The sequence below is a fragment of the Sphaerodactylus townsendi genome, linkage group LG11, assembly GCF_021028975.2.
Source record: "Sphaerodactylus townsendi isolate TG3544 linkage group LG11, MPM_Stown_v2.3, whole genome shotgun sequence".
NCBI lineage: Eukaryota > Metazoa > Chordata > Lepidosauria > Squamata > Sphaerodactylidae > Sphaerodactylus > Sphaerodactylus townsendi.
Genome location: NC_059435.1, coordinates 57,413,475 through 57,431,577, shown reverse-complemented (window position 1 = coordinate 57,431,577; position 18,103 = coordinate 57,413,475). Strand labels below are relative to the sequence as shown.

Sequence of the window (18,103 nt, the reverse complement as noted above, 5' to 3'; positions counted from 1 at the left end):
ACAGCCAATATTATATGTATTTTTTGTCTTAGAATGCATTTACAATTGTTGCTTGAATATGGTCTCTATTTTCTTTTTTTTTTTGCTTTGTTCATATCTATTAAAATAAATTTAAAAAATTAAAAATAGTCTAAATTTCATTAACATGCCAGTTAATTCAGTATCACTTCTACCTACCCCTCCAATGGCACCTAACATTAAAAAAATTATTTTTAAAGATCCATATTTGGTTTTGTATTGAGCCATGGATTGTAGACCCCTTGTTTGGATTGTTAGATCTTTATGGTTATGAGTTCACAAGCTTTAGTTAGTACATAGACATGACCAATGTACATGTTGATTGAAAACTAGGAAAACAATATTTCTTGTGGGGATCATGGATGCAGTGAAGTCTGAGGGCGCTGCATGACTTTCAAAGGATTGTAGAACTTGGGTTCACTTTCAAAAGTACAGTGGAAGTGGGGAAATCAATGCAACTGATGCTGTCTTCTTGTTTCCTGTTTCTTGATAACATCTTGAGTCAAATGAACTGAGCAGTCCATGTATTTTATACCTACAGGTGACCGAATTATAAAAGTGAACGGAGAAAGTGTTATAGGGAAGACGTATTCTCAAGTAATTACTTTAATACAGAACAGGTAAGATATTTAAAAGTTCTACATTTTTAAATGCTATATAGAGAGCTCCAAGTAAAGAGTTTTGGTTCTTGATTTACATTTTATGCAATTGTAATTCGGAAGGGCTGAGCCGTCACTGAATCACAAATGTGATCAAACTCTATTCCAGTGGTGGCGAACCTTTGGCACTCCAGATGTTCTGGACTACAATTCCCATCAGCCCCTGCCAGCCTGGCCAATAGTTGAACGGCCAATTGTAGTCCAGAACATCTGGAGTGCCAAAGGTTCGCCACCACGGCTCTATTCCATTCTATGTCAACTACCCTGGACCCCTTTCAGTCTGATTTCAGGCTGAGCTTTTAGATGGAGATGGCCCTGATGGCCCTAAAGGATTATCTGTGTCTCAATGTAGATGAAGGCTGTGCATCTCTGCTGTTTCAGTAGACTATCAGCAGCCTTTAACACAATTGACTATGTCATTCTGTTGAGATACTTGCAGGCAGAAGTAGGTATTAAGGGGTGTGGTTTGGATTGGTTTAAGTTTCAGATGTTTCCTATAGATGAGAGGACTCAGAAGGTTGCTCTAGAAGACAGGTTTCTGCTGTGTGGGATCTGCCTTGTGGGGTCCCTTAAGGTTCAATCTTGACTCCTATTCTGTTCAATTTCTACATGAAGCCTTTGGGAGAAATCATTCATAGTTTTGGAATAGGGTGCCATCAATATGCTGATGATACCAGCTCTGCATTTTTTATTCAAATCAACTGGAGACCCTATAGAGCAGTGGTTCTCAACCTGGGGGTCGGGACCCCTTTGGGGGGGTCGAACGACCCTTTCACAGGGGTCGCCTAAGACTCTCTGCATCAGTGTTCTCCATCTGTAAAATGGATAAATGCTAGGGTTGGGGGTCACCACAACATGAGGAACTGTATTAAAGGGTCGCGGCATTAGGAAGGTTGAGAACCACTGCTGTAGAGGATCTGACCAAGTGCCTCACTGCTTTAGTTGAACGGCTAAAGGTAAACAAACTCAAATTGAATTCTGACAAGATGGAGGTAAGTTGGTTGGGAAGGCTGAGGCCCTGAAAAACATGAGGCTACCCACTTTCAGTGGGGGCCAGCATGGTGTAGTGGTTAAGAATGGGTGGACTCTAATCTGGAGAATCGGGTTTGATTCCTCCACATGAGTGGCAGACTCTTATCTGGTGAACTGAATTTGTACACCTGAAGCCTACTAGGTGACCTTAGTCTAGTCACAGTTCTTCAGCATTCTTTCAGCTCCACCTCCCTCACAAGGTGTCTGTTGTGGGCAGGGGAATGGAAGGAGTTCATAAGTCACACTCTGACTCCTTACTGGAGTGAAAGATGGGATATAGATCCAAACTGTTCTTCTTTGACTGACTTGGTATGAGCCTAGAGAAGCAAGTTGATGCATCTGAAAAGAAGACATTTTAACAACCGGTTCTGCCGAAGTAGTGTGAACCTGCTGAATCCCACCACTAGTTGGAAGATTTTTGATTGAATAGTTGGCCTTCTGGCAATTTAGGAAAAATAAGTCTTGAGTCGAATCTGACCCTGAGAGAAGCACATGGGCACAATATGTACCTCTCACTTTCTCAAAATATGTTGACGCACACATTGTATAGCAGCCTGGAAAAAGACTTGATAACCCTGCAACCTATGTCATTGTAGACATTTTGCGGGAACCCAATGACTCCTCCATGATCCGGCTTTCTAGAAACATGATAAAAAGTTAGACCCTGTATATAGGCTTTTCGTCACTTTCATGCAGAAGTGTCATTGATATTGTAACTACTGCATGACTTGTGGTGCAATCCTAAGTGGAGTTGCCCCATCTAATAAAGTTGGGTTTTAGCTTTGCACTGTGAATGCCATAATTTATAGTTAACCCTTTATAGACTGTTTTATGATTTATGAGAGCTTTTTTTTTTAAAAAAAGAAATCTTTTAGCCACTCTGTTTTAATAGTTTACATGGATGTCAGTCTCCCATGTCGTAACAACTGTTTGTTTTTTATTTCTTTATGCCCCCTTTTATTCCCTGGAGGGCCCCAAAGTGGCTTACCATAGAATAAACACCATATAAATAAACTAATGGAAAAGCCAGCAAATAGCCAAAGATGTGGCTGTTGGACTGATTGGCTGGTTCACAGCAAATGCACTGTGTTTTTTAAATTCTTCCTGACACTGTAATCCCTACACAACACTGGCCACGTACAAAACCATGAAGCAGCCCTCAATTCCTGGGCCACGCTGTGATAGAAAAATTGTAGTGATCCTGTAGTGAAGAGAAAAATAAGGAAGCAAACCTTCGTTTCTGGTGTTTGAAAAGAAAATTAGTTATGAGATGCAGCTCTTTAAACTGTAGCCAGACATAAATTCTTAATTGAAATGGCTGGTTGTAGTAATATGTCTCTCCCTCCTCCGTTCTTCTTTGTAGTGACTGCATGTTGGAACTTAGTGTTATGCCAAAAGATGAGGACATCCTTCAGCTGGTAAGTTTTGTATTTCTGAAAATGGGAACTAAGCTTTCTTCTCGATAGTATCTGTGCAGACGCAAGCGGAATCTCTGAACGATGCTGCTCCTTAGTTGTATCCTCCTCCTCCCACTTTTTGTTGTTTCTTTAGTTCTGTAGATATGGAGGGTAAAAAAAAAGTATGAAAAGTAGGACAAGGAACATCCCTGTTTTCAGTAATGCTCCAGAGATCTGTACCAAGAGACACCATAGTAGAATGGAAGGGAGCTGAAGAAAATAAAAAAATACACACACACACCCTCCCCGCCCGCAAGATTCAGCGTGTACAGCCATTATAAGAAGGGAAACAGATTGGTGATGCCGGTCTTCAGCAGAAACAAGTGCAACAAAAAGCAAGCTGTTTTCCTGCCCTTCGGTTAAATTTGGTTCATAAAAATCCTGTTGAGAGAATCCCCTTCAGGTATTCCTTACAATGCAGAGAGCTTCAGCTGGGTCTTTTTTGCTGATGTTGTTTTGGCAGTTAGTGATCCTGGTGCAGTTAATTTTGGAATACAATTTCTAAATAAGAGATACACGTTACATGTATTTCTGTGTTGGGAGAGTGATCAGACTCCTGTCCGTCTGTATTGACTTCTAGAAGTCATTCAGGATTTGTCCTGTCCTCATCTTGTGCCATAGTCCTAACAGGGAGTCAGCCAGCGATGCCATCCTTGGCAGCAAAAATGGCTTTTTTCTGTTTGATGGTCGACGTCCTAGGATTAGACAATGAAGCAGGCCCTTCTGTTCCTAAGTGCAGAGGGTACAGTATCATCCAATCAAGCTGTTTAGCTCAGGGGGTCTGCAACCTGGGAGCTCTCCAGATACCATGGATCACACTTCCCATTGCCCTCTGCCAGCATGGCCACCACAAGCTAGCAGAGGCGGATGGGATTTGTAGTCCAGGAACATCTGGAGATCTGCAGGTTGCAGACCCCTGGCTTAGCCAGTTAACACCTTATTTCAGCACCACCACTACCCAAGTATGTCTCATGACCTGCTAGTAAAAAAGCAGTCATTGTTTTGACTATCATTCTTGCTTAAGTGCCCTTCAGGGATTGGGCTTGATATAAATCCAATCAATCAATCAATCAATCAAAATTAAGTGTAAAAGGACAAGTGGGTCAATTAATGTGACGTGTGCCTGGGACTTCTGATGTGTCTTTAAATGGGTGCCTTCAAAGCATGCTCTGAGACTGAAGCAAATGGGATGGTTTCTGCGCATGCTTTGGAGCTACCATTTGTACCTTGCAGTCACTCTAATCAGGTGGTAACTTCTCTATAGGATAGATTTATTTAACCATCTTATCTAAGGATGATATTACATTGTTGCACATTACTGTTTTCATTTTAAATGTATTGAGGTGCAAATGAAGAGAAAAAAATAGATCTGTTACTATTCCAAAGATTTACATAAAATATTAGAATTCATAGTAAGGTACAAAACCCTGGGTAGTTATCCCATGACAAAATCCTGTGCACATGTTCTTGGGTATGGGGTGAACCTTGCTGAATTTGGAGCAACAGTTTATTTATGTATATTTGGAAGATTGGGTTGCAGTTAACTGGCATCTCAGTTAAATAGGAATTTGTACTTTATTTTTATGGTCTTCTTTTGCCCAAATGCCTCTGGACCGAAGGATGCATCACAAGACCATTTTGCGTTAAAAAGCAAGCAAGCCTCTAGACCAGGGGTAGGGAACCTGCGGCTCTCCAGATGTTCAGGAACTACAATTCCCATCAGCCCCTACCAGCATGGCCAATTGGCCATGCTGACAGAGGCTGATGGGAATTGTAGTTCCTGAACATCTGGAGAGCTGCAGGTTCCCTACCCCTGCTCTAGACCTCATGGGGAACATCTGAGATAATGAAGAAAATTAATATAAACTCATTTCATTTCCTTTCAGTCCTGTATCTCAAAAATATTAACGACTAACTTGGCTTATTTGCACTTTGGGTTCAGCATTTCAGAATAAGGAAATTATAATACTGGGTTTAGTATTTCAGAATAAGGAAATTATAAAGTCAGCATGTTTACTAACTATAATTTGACAACATTCATTTTCACAAGGTTGGTATGCAATGGGTTTATCAAATGGGTAAGTGGTGCGGCTTTCCAGCTACTCATATATATTTAAAGATTGGAACAAGTTTCCCATCCCTGATGAATCCTAAATTGAAAGTAGGATAATCAGGTTAAAGATATGTATGTGATACCCTTACAGCAAAATGAATTCCTTTGAACCAAACATTTCCCCCCTCCCGCCCAAGCCCTGCTAGATACGGGGATGATCAGAATAGTTTTGGATGACCTGACTGGGTAAGGAAGAGTTCATTGTCCTTCACTATCTTGGGAACACATCAAAGGTTAAAATAGTAACCGGGATGACAAAACTATGACTCAGATAGAGCTTGGCTAAAATGTGAGCAACTAACAAGAACTGGTTGTAGTGGGTTTTCCAGGCTGTGTGGCCGTGGTCTGGTCAATCTTGTTCCTAACTGTGTCTGGTGTAACAGACTTCTCTCTGTGATACACCTCTGAAGATGCTAGCCACAGATGCAGGCAAAACGTTAGGAACAAGATCTACCAAACCACGGCCACACAGCCCGGAAAACCCACCACAACCAGTTGAATCCAGCCATGAAAGCCTTCAACAATACAACTAACAAGAAGTTTCATGGTGGAAAAAACCCTGTTAGCTGCAGGGTTATTAAATACATCAAAAAGTCTGCTATGATTGGTTCTGCAGCTCCTGGATTGTTTCTGTTGTGAGTTTAAACTTGTGACATTTCCATTCCACACCTAATGTGTTTCTTGCAGGGAGCACTAATGAATCCCCTGAAGCATGACTTAGTCTATAAGGTGAATCCATATTTAGCTGATAATAAAAGGGTTGACTTACAATGCAGTCTACTTGAAGTCCATTGATGTCAACAGGCTTAAAGGGGTGTAGCCTTACTTAGGATTGCGCTGTTAGATCCTTATGACTATCAAAATAACAACAGTGTTGGAATTTTAGACGTAAGTCTTTCCAGTGCTGGAAAGACTTAAGTAAAATCAGTATCCTTGAGTGGATGTAAACCTTTTCCAGATGTTATCAGCAAAGCAACAGGAAGATGAAATATGAAAATGCAAAAGACTAATATGTACCGAAATATTGAATGGCCCTTATGTTTTATTTTGGCTATTGCTACTAAACAGCTTGCTACATACATAAAGTTACAGTAATGGGGGCTTGACACTTCAAGTTACTTATTTCACTGTAGCTTGCTGTTGAAATAAATGCATTGCTATGTTCTGATGAGACATTCCTCAAATTTCATTAGGATGAACTTTGCAACAAAACCACTGAAAATTATGAAAATGATCAAAATGAATGAAGAACTCATTGCTGTTTTTTTATTCCCTGTAGTGATTGGTAGGGCTGGGTTCGCATTATTAGAGAAGTCAAAAGTCCACCTCAGAAGAACCTGGATTGTGTGACTTGTAGTTATGAACAATGTGAATGAAGTATACATGTGCATATTTACAAATACACTCAGTTCTCATTTCGCAAATTAATTTTTTAAATGTTTAGTTCTATGATGGCTATGCACGGTTTTCTGTAATGGTAGAACACATTTCTCTTCTGCAGTGGCGTAGCGTCAAGGGGACAGGGGCGTGTGTGATGCACCGGGCACGTGCCAGTGTGGGGGCATTCCGGGGCAGGGCGGGCGGGTGGGGGCGTGGCAGGGACACAGGGCGCACATGTGCCCAGGGCACAGCTTCCCCTCGCTCCGGCTCTTCTCTTCTGTCACTTATTAAAAAAACTTCTAAGAAGATAGTACAGAATTTTGAATGCTTCTCTGCAGTGTACCTACCCTTCTGTTCATTACATGGGGACAGAATATTGCATTTTTGGCACTGGGTTATGATGGCACCAACTTGGCACTAAAGGAAAAGTCCCACATGAAGAATATTAAAACATTGTCTGCAGTTTGCAAAATTTGTAGTTATCTGGGAAAGAAAGAATGAACTATAATGTAAGCCTAAAAGAAGAGACGTTTGCAAGTCCCCAGAGCGTGTGCAGTCCCTTGGGAAATGTAAAGCACAACCCATGTGCCTCTCATTGAAGCCCACAGCGTTCCCTTGCATGCCAGGACAAGGTCTGAATGAAAGTGGAGTATTGGGCTGCAATCCAAGAATCCAATTGCTTGCTTACAGTTAAAAATTTGTGAATGAACAAGTCTAAAAAACAAAGATTGCAACCGATAAGGACATTTCTTTTCAGAGGAGCCTCACATCTCAAACCATAGTACCTAATTATTTGTGAAATGCACCTGATTTGAAAAGCGTTTCAGGTTTGGGGTGGAAGACCTGCTGCACAGAAAAGTCACAGGTGCCCTCACAACCACTTCACTGATAATAACATCATTTTGCCTTTATACTTAATTGCCAATGTTTTAGCTCTTTTACACTGATCTGGCCCCTCAAAACAACACAAATATCCTTCACAGGTTTTTCTGCAGTTTAAAAACTTTAAATTACTTCACTTCTTAATTATAGTTTGAGTTTTCAATGTCGTTTTGGGACAAAGCCATAAATTGTAGGGGGAAACATCAGGGAAATGTTGAATCATCTTGTGCCAAACAGCTGTTAACTGCTGCATCAAAATGAGAAGGAAACATGTCAAACATGTTGTTCTGAGATCATCTTCAGTGTTTTATTGACTTTCGAAACAATTGGCTTGTTCCTCTGCTGGACGCATTACAGTTTGCCCCACAATGTTTACGTGCTAGAGGCTGTTTCCATCTACAGGGGCAGAATGTGGGTGAGCCAAGCCAGGGCTTTTGATCTGGGGATAGACTGGCTGCCGCTCCCCCGACTGCTGCATTAGACTGCAGACAGTTGTCCTTAACTAACTACAAAGGCCAAGGAACTCACCCTTTTGCCATTCCCCTGTGCAGCAGGCACTCACTCCCGGAGTGCCTGTTGCCCTCCCTGGGGGCCAGCGTGCAGAGCTCAGCGGGGGTGGGGGAGTTCTGCCAGACAGCAAGGCTACTGAGAACCATCACTCCCAGCAGGGGTGGGGAAGGGGAATGGCATGGAGCCATGAGCAGGAATGGCATGGAGCCTTCTGTGCTCAGCCCAGGCAGTAGCGGCTGCAGGATGTAGTATCTCCAGCCCAGCCAGAAAAGTGCTCCTTCCTGTGGGGAAAAAAAAGCCTCAAGGCAACCTCTATGCACCAAGCTGCAGGGGAACTATCTGGGCCGTCATGTCTCACGAGCCTTTTGCTTCCCTCCTCTGCCTCCTTTCCCTCCTCCATCCGTTTATTGGCTTCTCCCCTTTCCCATGAAGATAGTTTCAGAGAATAGCTGTGATGGTTTGTAGTAGGAAGAGTCCAGTAGCGCCTGATGGTTTGCAGTAAGAAGAGTCCAGTAGCACCTTGTAGTAGGAAGAGTCCAGTAGCGCCTTGTAGTAGGAAGTCCAGTAGCACCTGTGATGGTTTGTAGTAGGAAGAATCCAGTAGCGCCTCATACCATGTCATGAGAGTTCTGGGTTCAAAGGTTTTGCTGATGGGGTAGGGGTGGGGGGCACAATTTTGGTGCTTGCCCTGGGCGCCATTCTCCTGGAGGTGGAGTCATCTCGGATGGGATTTCCTTCCCTCTGTTCTTAGGAGGCAGGACTTAAAAACTCGTCACTTCCTGTAACTGTCACCCCGTCACCCTACTCTCCAGTATCGTTCCCCTGGGCGCCATTTTCTATTGATATGTCCCTGTCCATCTGTTTGCTTCCCAAGATCATGTATAGGCAGGCATTATAGATATTTCTCTTGAAACATATGCCACATGTCAGTGGAAACAGAATGGTGCCTTTGGTTGGTAGTAGGTGGTTCTGAGGCTCAGACCCAATTTATACATCGTAGGTATTGTTGCTGTTTTTCTGATAGCTTTGGCAGGAGCTCCAGATGAAACCATGAAACTTCTGTGCAAAAATAATGTCCGGTAGCTTTCTCAATTCCAAAGAACTCTCCCCTGACTCTTCCGCTCCTCCATGGAAGCTTTTGGTAATCCTTACTCATATTAAAAAGAATTTCCCCTGCCTTTCTGCCACGATTAAGGCCCCCCAGGCAGCTAACAAATTATAACAAACAAATTTTATCTAAGAAACTATTAAAACTGACACAATATATGTATATAATTGAAGCAGTCTAAAGGGGACAGCAGGCCCTTTCAGTCAGCTGATTAGCAAGCCATAGTGGCTGTTTTTTAAGTTTTCGAGCAGGGTTCTCCAGTGTGGTGTCTATGGGTGCCCTGGTGCTGCTCAGCACCTTTTCGGGCACCCACCATATGTTTTTACATAGTGAAAGAGCTAAGCAGGACTTTTGACCAGCAAGGATCCTGATCAACTATTGGAGATTTGATTGGCTGTTAAAATTTTGTAAAATGTGGCTTTGGCAGTAGCTGCCACCACAATACAAAGATCTGCTCTGTGTTACTGAAGTTCAGCTGTGGCAATCATTATGCGGCTGCCTTCACCTGCAGCAACCATTTTGTGGCAGCCATTTTGTTCCTGCACCCACCGTGTTGTGTCAGAATTGCAAATGTGCCCATAGGCTTGGAGACCACTGTTTTAGAGTGTCCATTCAGGTTTAAACTTATCTGTTCCTCATTCACGATCTGGGCTAACATTGTTCTTTCTTGTCCGTGCTTGCCTCTCAGGCCTGCATTCTATGTGCATGACCACTTTCTGCTTCTTGAAGTTAATTGTGCTGTGAACCTAGTTGCCTTTAGAATACATGGTGTAAAGTGCTCTCTGTCTCCCCCTGTAACTGCTTTGATACTCTTTCCTTTGGTAAGGTTTTCCTGAGATCTTGTTTTCACTGTTTGCCAGCTAGTTTCCATAAGTTTTTATTACAACATTATAAGTGTCTGAAGGATTTCTTTCCCTGTTTGGATTACGCATGGCTCATAATTGCAGATACATTGAAGACAGACCTGGGGGATTTATTTGTCATGTGGGCATTACTGTGTAAGCTTTCTGTCATTTTGTTTAGTTTATTTAAAATATGTATACCCTGTTTCTCTGTGTATTCCTTTTGGGTCAAATTTCAGCAGTTACTAAAATGATAGATTTTTATTTCAAAATAAAGCAGTAAATGTTTAATTTCAGTCTTTCCCCCAAACAGCACAGTGTGTCTCGTGGTGTCCACCCCCCCCCCCGACTTCTTATGCTCACAGAGATGCTGTGAGTAGCTAACGCGCAGTTGGCCCAAAGTTCCCCAATGAATTTTTAATGACAAGCAAAGATGTGAACCCAGGTTTCGTCAGCCATGTTAGCATTCTGACCGTTTCAGTAAAATAATAATCAAAACTGAGGAAGTCCAGGTAAAACCAGCAATAAAATCTAAGAGCCTGCAATCAAGTAATCTTTTAAAACCAATCAATAATATTTAAATATAAGAATGAGGCATATAAAAGGAGAAGGAACACACAGGCCCATTCCGTATGGACCAATGAACACGGGTGTAGGTCGGTAAAAAACCTGCACATTTGCTGGGCGGATGGGACGTTACAAAGATCCTGCCCCTAAAACAAGCCTACCCCATGTTATTTTCTCCAAACTGTTTTTTGTTTTTGTTTTTTTGAGAATCACACTATTAACAAGTCTTTTCAAAAATCTTGGGTCGCAGCTGCTCGGGAGCGAATGGCCGGGCAGGAGGTACTTTATTTGCCTCCATTTTTCTTTTCTTTTTAAATTCGCGGTTTACATCTATGTAGCTACGTAGGTGCAGATGGTCATATCGTGAGACATCAGCATGGCTGTGGGGCTCATTTGTGCATGCCTGGGTAGCTACGCATCGATGGGAAGTAAACAAAAAGAGATGCATCTTGGTGCGAAGGGGCAACAGCAACTCGGAGTGTTTCCGTGAGCTCCAGTCGCTGCCTGCATGGATACACGTGAACAGGAAAACAGGAAAATGGGTTACTGTATCCCAACTGCAACACGTTATACGTTTGCTGTGGGGAAGGGGCCACATAGACTGCAACTAGGAATCTAGATATTTATCTGGCATCTTAAGCTTAGAAGGCACTAAACAAGACATTGTTAGGAGGATCTGAACTCCATGACAGGGACATTCCTGGTACCCATCTGCTTTCAGTTGGGTCTGAGGATATGTAGCAATGCTTCAGGTGGGGGTTTTCTTGCAGGTGGTCCTTTTTTGACACCACAATTATGGAAATCTCTCCCCGCAGTTATACACTCGGCACCATGTTTGGTATCCATTTTCCTTTTGGTGCTTCTGGTTATTTTTGTTTGGTTGGTTTTTGCGGTTTTGTGTGCTCTGCTGTCTCCACTGAGAATAATAGACATGGTTTGACAGTCAACTGCCTTATCTTTTAATGGCATTATTACTTGCTTCTTTAACCAACCTTTTTGTAATTTCTTTTGGGCTTGAAATAGCGCCTTGCCCTTCCTGATCCTTGAGGAATAATACCCTTTGGTCATCAGAAGTGACCCCCAAAGTTAAAACTACCTGGACTGGAAGTGGAGGCGGTTGCCAAGACAACCAGATAGAGATGCTCTTCTTGGTCCTCTAGCCATCTTGTTAGTCTGCTGCTGCTCCACAGTTGGCTCTCCTTACTAAAGGAGCAGCAGTGGTGTAGGAGGTTAAGAGCTTGTGTATCTAATCTGGAGGAACTGGGTTTGATTCCCCGCTCTGCCGCCTGAGCTGTGGAGGCTTATCTGGGGAATTCAGATTAGCCTGTACACTCCCACACATGCCAGCTGGGTGACCTTGGGCTAGTCACAGCTTCTCGGAGCTCTCTCAGCCCCACCTACCTCACAGGGTGTTTGTTGTGAGGGGGGAAGGACAAGGAGATTGTCAGCCCCTTTGAGTCTCCTACAGGAGAGAAAGGGGGGATATAAGTCCAAACTCTTCTTCTTCTTCTAAAGTGAACATCTGGGAAGTTCTTGGTAGCTGTGCTGATGGAGTTCACTTCACCTTACTGTAAATTCACCAGTTCCCACTTCAGTTTGGGAACATGGATGTAAGGACACATTTTGAGTGAATACCGTGTTTTCCCGAAAATAAGACAGGGTCTTATATTAATTTTTGCTCCAAAAGATGCATTAGGACTTATTTTCAGGGGATTTCTTATTTTTCCCCATGATTTTGCACCCCCCCACGTGACCAGGTCAGCTGTGCTGGGGAATCTGTAACTAGGGCTTCTTTTTGGAGTAGGGCTTATATTTCAAGCATCCTCCAAAAATCCTGAAAAATCATGCTAGGGCTTATTTTCGTGGTAGGTCTTATTTTTGGGAAAACAGGGTAGTACCATCCTAAGCAGAACGTTATAGCCTTGTAAGCCCACTGTACTCTTCGGAAGACCTTAGAAGAGAGCTGAGAGCAGCCCTGTTAGTCACAGTATTGTGATCTCTAGTACTGCACTGGCAGACAACACCGTGCCTGTTGTCATTATCTTCTATCCGGACTGGTTTCCTGCACATGCAGGGTCAGTTTGGTAACTGCCTCTTCCAAAGGTCATGATTTTGACTGTCTTCTGGGGTAAGGTTCTTTGCCCGCAGGTCTTCATTGATTGTGTCCATCCACCGTTTTTTGGGTCTGCCACTTGGTCGGCATCCACCAGGTTCAAGGTGCAGGGCTGTCTTTGCTACGGATGTTTCCTCACGGCGCATGACGCTGCCTCATGTACTGGTCAACTGGTGTTATTTTAAGTCTTTGCCATATGTCATCATTCGGCACATGGTCGAGCAGTATCAGGTTTAGCGTCCATCGAAGCATCCTCATTTCCATGACATGAAGGGCTTGTTCATGTTTCCTTGTTGCTGGCCAGCATTCGGCTCCGTACAGTGCTACTGGGCGAACAACTGTTTTGTAGATTTTGGCCTTGAGGTGTTCAGGCATTTTCTTGTCACACAAAATGCCAGTGGTTTGCCGCCATTTAAGCCACACAGTATTGACTCGTGACCGAGCATCTGTCAATGTGTTTCCATCAGCTGAAACCAGTGATCCAAGGTATTTGAATTCGGTGACTTTGTTTATTTTCTGGCTGCTGATTTCGATTGTTCCATCTGTTTGGGGGCCACATTAGAGGTGTTCAGTTTTTGGAACGTTCAGACGTAATCCATATTCTGTGAGCCGATTGTTCCATGACTGCAACTGTTGCTGTAGCGCCTGCCGGTCTTTCCAGATAGGTGTGGTTGTGCTGGTTGTCCAGGCATTAGGGAGTTTCTTTTCTTCAATGATGCAATTAAACAGTGAAGCAAGAAAAGAGGCTCCTTCTCTTGGAGCATTTTCCATCTTTCTATTGGAACGTCATCTGGGCCAGTGGTTTTCCTGGTCTTCATTTTCTTGGTGGCCTCGTTGACCTCTGTGGCAGCAATCAGTGGAACTGGGCCGGAGGTTGGAGGTGCACTTATTATTGGTGGATGGGGGAAATCGCTGTTGCTGATGCTGGAGAAGGATTCACACCACCGTTGGAGGATATTAGGGTGGGTTCACAGCAGTTTTCTATCCCTGCTTTTGACTTGAAAGACATGGTTTATGTCTTGTGTTGCTCTCTGGCATGATTTGGCGAGTCGGTCCACCATATTTGTTCCTTCTGGTGTATGTAGCTTGTCACACACATGCTGGTAGTGCTCATTCTTTGCTTTTGCTCCTGCCAGTTTGATTTGAAGAGACAGTATTTGTCCTTGTCAATTTTGAGTTGCGTTTCCCTCCATGTTAAAAAAAAAGCCTTCTTCTTTTCTTTTATGGCATCTTGAACGCTTTCATTCCACCACCAGGCTGGTTTGTCTATGTACGCTCATCCCGGTTTTGTTTTACCCACGATCGTTTCAGCTGCATGGTGGATCTGTTGGATTGCATCATTCCACATGTTTTCTGCTGACTGGTTGGGATTTACGTGAAAGTTTGCCAGTTCAGCAGCCAGGGCTTCGTTATGGTCTCTTTATTTCCCACCATTTGAAATTTTCTGGCCCTGTTTTAGGTTTTCACACTTTTTCCAGGTGGTCCATTTGAATGTCCGATACAAGAGGTCGATGTTGAGGACCTATTGTTTTGTAAGGGGTGACCTTGGTGTTTTTGGTCAGTTATAAGTCTTCTCGTTGAATCATCCAATAGACGACTTGGGTTTTGTGGCTGCCACTGGTGTATGTGGCCAAATGTGATGATCGTTTTTGAAAATACATGTTTGCAATGGCCAAATTGTGGGCTTCTGCACAGTCCAGTATTTGGTACCCTTCGGCGTTTCGGGTGCCAAGCCCGTGTCCTCCATGGTATTGTTTGTAACCATCCCTATGTTGTCCGTCATGGCCGTTTAAATCTCCTCCAAGGATGAGGTGTTCACTCGGGGAGATGGACTGTAGGAACTGGTCTAAGCCCGTGGTGGTGAACCTATGGCACTTCAGATGTTCATGGACTACAATTCCCATCAGTCCCTGCCAGCATGGCCAATGGCCATGCAGGCAGGGGCTAATGGGAATTGTAGTCCATGAACATTGGAGTGCCATAGGTTAACCACCACTGGTCTAAGCTGTTCCAGAAATTGACCTTGTCAGCATCAGCGCACCCAGTTTGTGGTGCATAACATGTGACTATATGCACAGTCATATTATCCAATGTGATTTTGATTGATGTTATTCTGTTGCTAAGTTGGTTTACTTCGCTGACTTTATCACAAAGTCGCTCACAGACAGCGATGGCAACGCCATTTCTTTGGGTGCTGAGGCCGTAATAGTACCGTTTATACCCATTGCCGATTTCTTGGGCTTTTTGGCCTTTCCATTTAGTTTCCTGTGTTTTTTAGCATGGTGGCCAGTTCGCATATTCGGCCGGTTAGTGTTCCAATGTTTAGTGTTGCCAGATGCAATAGTCGTGGCTTTCGTGTTTGTGTTTGGACTAGCTTTATTAGCCTGCTCCATCCATGGGCAGGTAGCCCTGATCCATTTATACATGCCACTGGGGCGTCAGTGGTGCAGGGGACGCCCTGGCATCATGACGAATTCTTTGTTGAGACAGTTGTCATTATGTCTTTGCTAATATGGCAAGTTTTGGTGCATTAGCTTCATGTGACAGCTTATTAAGTTGCTGCATTATTGTCTTGCAGATGAACCCACTAGCCCCAGCATTGACCATGAGATCGCCCACATTCCAGCCTCTGCTGTTATTTCAGCATCTTCCTTGCGGGTACCCAACATCACAACTGTCCCTCCCAGTCCCACGTCTCTTGTCCCTTTAATTCGACGTCAGCTATCGCATGACCATGGTAAATTTTCTAACCGTCTTTGCAATGTCAAGTTGCTGTGTCTGATCTGCTAATGAAATGTCCATGTTTTTCAAGCCAGTGCACTGTTGTCAATCATCTTTGCTCTTAGTGCTGCTTCCATCTGAAACGAAGCAGTTGGCTATGCAAGATGGAGCCTTCTCATTAATGTCTCCCGACGAGAGCGGATTGGGATAAATAAGCTGGCCTGGGGAAGAGGTCTTGTGTCCAAACTCAACCCAGCTCTCTCAAAGGAGGGAGGGAGGGAGAGAACCTGCCCTGAGAAGCTCTGACAACCAGCATCTCCTTTCCCACCTGGCACAGGGCTCAGCTGGGCCGCCCATGGCCAAGGAGATGCTGGCCTGTCTAAAGCTGTGCACATCCTCCCTGCTTGGTATAAGACTCAATGGGGCTGCGCAATGTAAATGAGATGCAGGCCTGGCCAAGCAACATGGTCCTCCTTTCCTGCCCAATACATCCCTTAGGGAGACTGTGTACCTTCTTCTCTGCTCGTGATAGGGCTTGGAAGGATACACCAGCGTGGCCAAGCCATGTGGAGTTTGTGCACAGACTTCCTTTCCCACTCAGCATGGGGGCAAGGGCTGCTACCTTGCAGCAGGACCACATGGCGTAGGGGTCTCTGTTGTTTGGTGTGTGGCTCCAGTCTTGGGGGAGCAGGGAGGCCACACTGACCTTTATGGCCTGTGTACCTCTGAACTTCAGGATAGTGGACCACTCTTCCCAGAGAAGTATGCCTCACTCCATACCTGTCTGTTCATGGATACCAGCCACAGGTAGGGTTTTTCTCCCGGAGGCGGAGGGGATCTGGATGGGTTGTTCTCTTTCTGTTACTAGGAGGCAGGATCTTTTTACTTCACTGCCTCCTTGTCGCGGTAACTTCCTTTCATTGCCAGTATTGTTCCTGCCTCGTTCAGGAGTGCCCGACTTCCTTCAGGCTCTGTGCTTTTCTCCAGCATTTTTTCTCAGAGAGCCTTAATTGTTGTCCTTCCTTCCTCTCGTCTACGTGTGTTTGTTGTGTCTTTCACATCGGTCGTTTTCCTCCTCATTCATTTGTCTACTGCCTTCATGTGTGTCCTTTGTAACGTGCCGTCTAGAAACATGGGAAGGGCTGTGCAATGACTCTTCGTGCCGGGCGTCATTTTGGTGCTGCTTTTTGGCATGCAAATGGCCACCATGACTGGAAGGGCCTTTTCTCCCGCCTGTGATACATTTGCTCACTCCTCTGCAGAGGTGACACAAGCAAGAACAGCCAGGGCTTCCGAACCCCAACCAGGGGCCAACCCAGAAGACCTGACAGAGGGGATGAGCACTTGCCAGGCCCACCCAGGGTCTGCGCGCAGTGCACAGAAGATGGGTGCGGCAAAAAAAGGGAAGTACGAGTGGTGCTAAGCGCAAAAACTCCCCCGCACCGCCATCTCTCCCTGCTCCTAAAATAAAAAGCAAGCTGCGGAGCTGGTTAGACGGCCGCAGACGCAAGGCGTTCTTCTATCATTCCTATGGAAATGGACAGCAGAGAGCAGCTCCATTTAATCTTTCCAGCGCTTCATTAATGAATGCAGCAAATGACACTCAAGTTTCCCCAGTCCTTCCAGGAGATGGCACTAGAGCCTTGTCTGGCCAGACCTGGTGTTCGTTGGTTTCTCAAAGGGGTATACCAGTCACAACCCCCGGTGAACCAGCGTTTCCCATCCTGGAACTTACATACTGTCCTACTAGTACCATCAGGAATCCATTCAAACCTATCAGTTCCATACATATTGGATGGCTAAGGATGAAACTCTTATTTCTGATTGTATTCATCACAGCTAGACGGGTGTCTGAGATTAGGGGCTTGTCTATCGATTCAAGTGTATGCTCTTTTCACACTGATAAGGTCATTTTGCGCACTGATCCGACCTTTAGACCTAAGGTTTGTTCAGCTTTGCACTTAAATCAAGAAATTGTTCTTCCCACCTTTTTCCCTAAGACAAGAAGTGAAAACAAAAAAATTCGGCACAAATTGGATGTTCGTAGAGCCTTAGAAGTCTACATTGGACGTACCGAAAAATTTAGACTGACCAACAGTATGTTCATCAATATTTCACACCCTAAACTGGGCCAACAAATGTCCACTTCGGCCATCTGCTTGGCACTCAAACTGTGCATAGCTGAGGCTTATAAGAATACCAATTTATCGGTTCCATCAGGTTTTTTGGCCCATTCGGTTCAGAGTGCGGTGACTAACACTCCACTCAGGCAACAGGTGTTTATTGAAGACATCTATAAAGCTGCAATTTGGTCATCGTCATCCTCATTCGTGCGACACTACAAGATCCAATCCTGGGCAGCCTCCAGGATGGTTTTTGGATCTAGGGTGTTGCAGCATGTTTCCGGAGACCATTAAAACCCACCTGCAGAGAGGGGGACACTGCTTTGTTAGGTCCCATCCAGATGCCCTCTGCCTCCAGGAGAACGGTCCATCGGTACTTATGTGAAGGGCCTTTCTCCTGGTAGGGCGAAGGGCATCTGGGCCCTCCCTTATGGTCTCAGTACTCTTGTTATTCAAGTTAAATACAATAAATCTTAGTTCTGAGTTTTAGAAACCTGTTATAAGATACTTCACAGTACAGTTTTTTCAGTCATAGTGCTTGACAGGTGTTTTTTGGGTCAGTTTTTTCTGTGTTATTC

General features: G+C 44.2%; 1 protein-coding gene across 1 annotated transcript in view; it reads left to right on the top strand.

The window, feature by feature from the left end:
• The window catches only part of ARHGAP21 (Rho GTPase activating protein 21), a 60,287-nt gene that overhangs the window by 22,991 nt on the left and 19,193 nt on the right, over positions 1-18,103 (top strand). The window contains exons 4-7 of the mRNA XM_048510492.1: positions 560-638; positions 3,073-3,127; positions 14,160-14,238; positions 15,260-15,418. Of these exons, the coding sequence (XP_048366449.1) occupies positions 560-638; positions 3,073-3,127; positions 14,160-14,238; positions 15,260-15,418 (372 nt within the window). The remainder of the gene's footprint in view (positions 1-559; positions 639-3,072; positions 3,128-14,159; positions 14,239-15,259; positions 15,419-18,103) is intronic.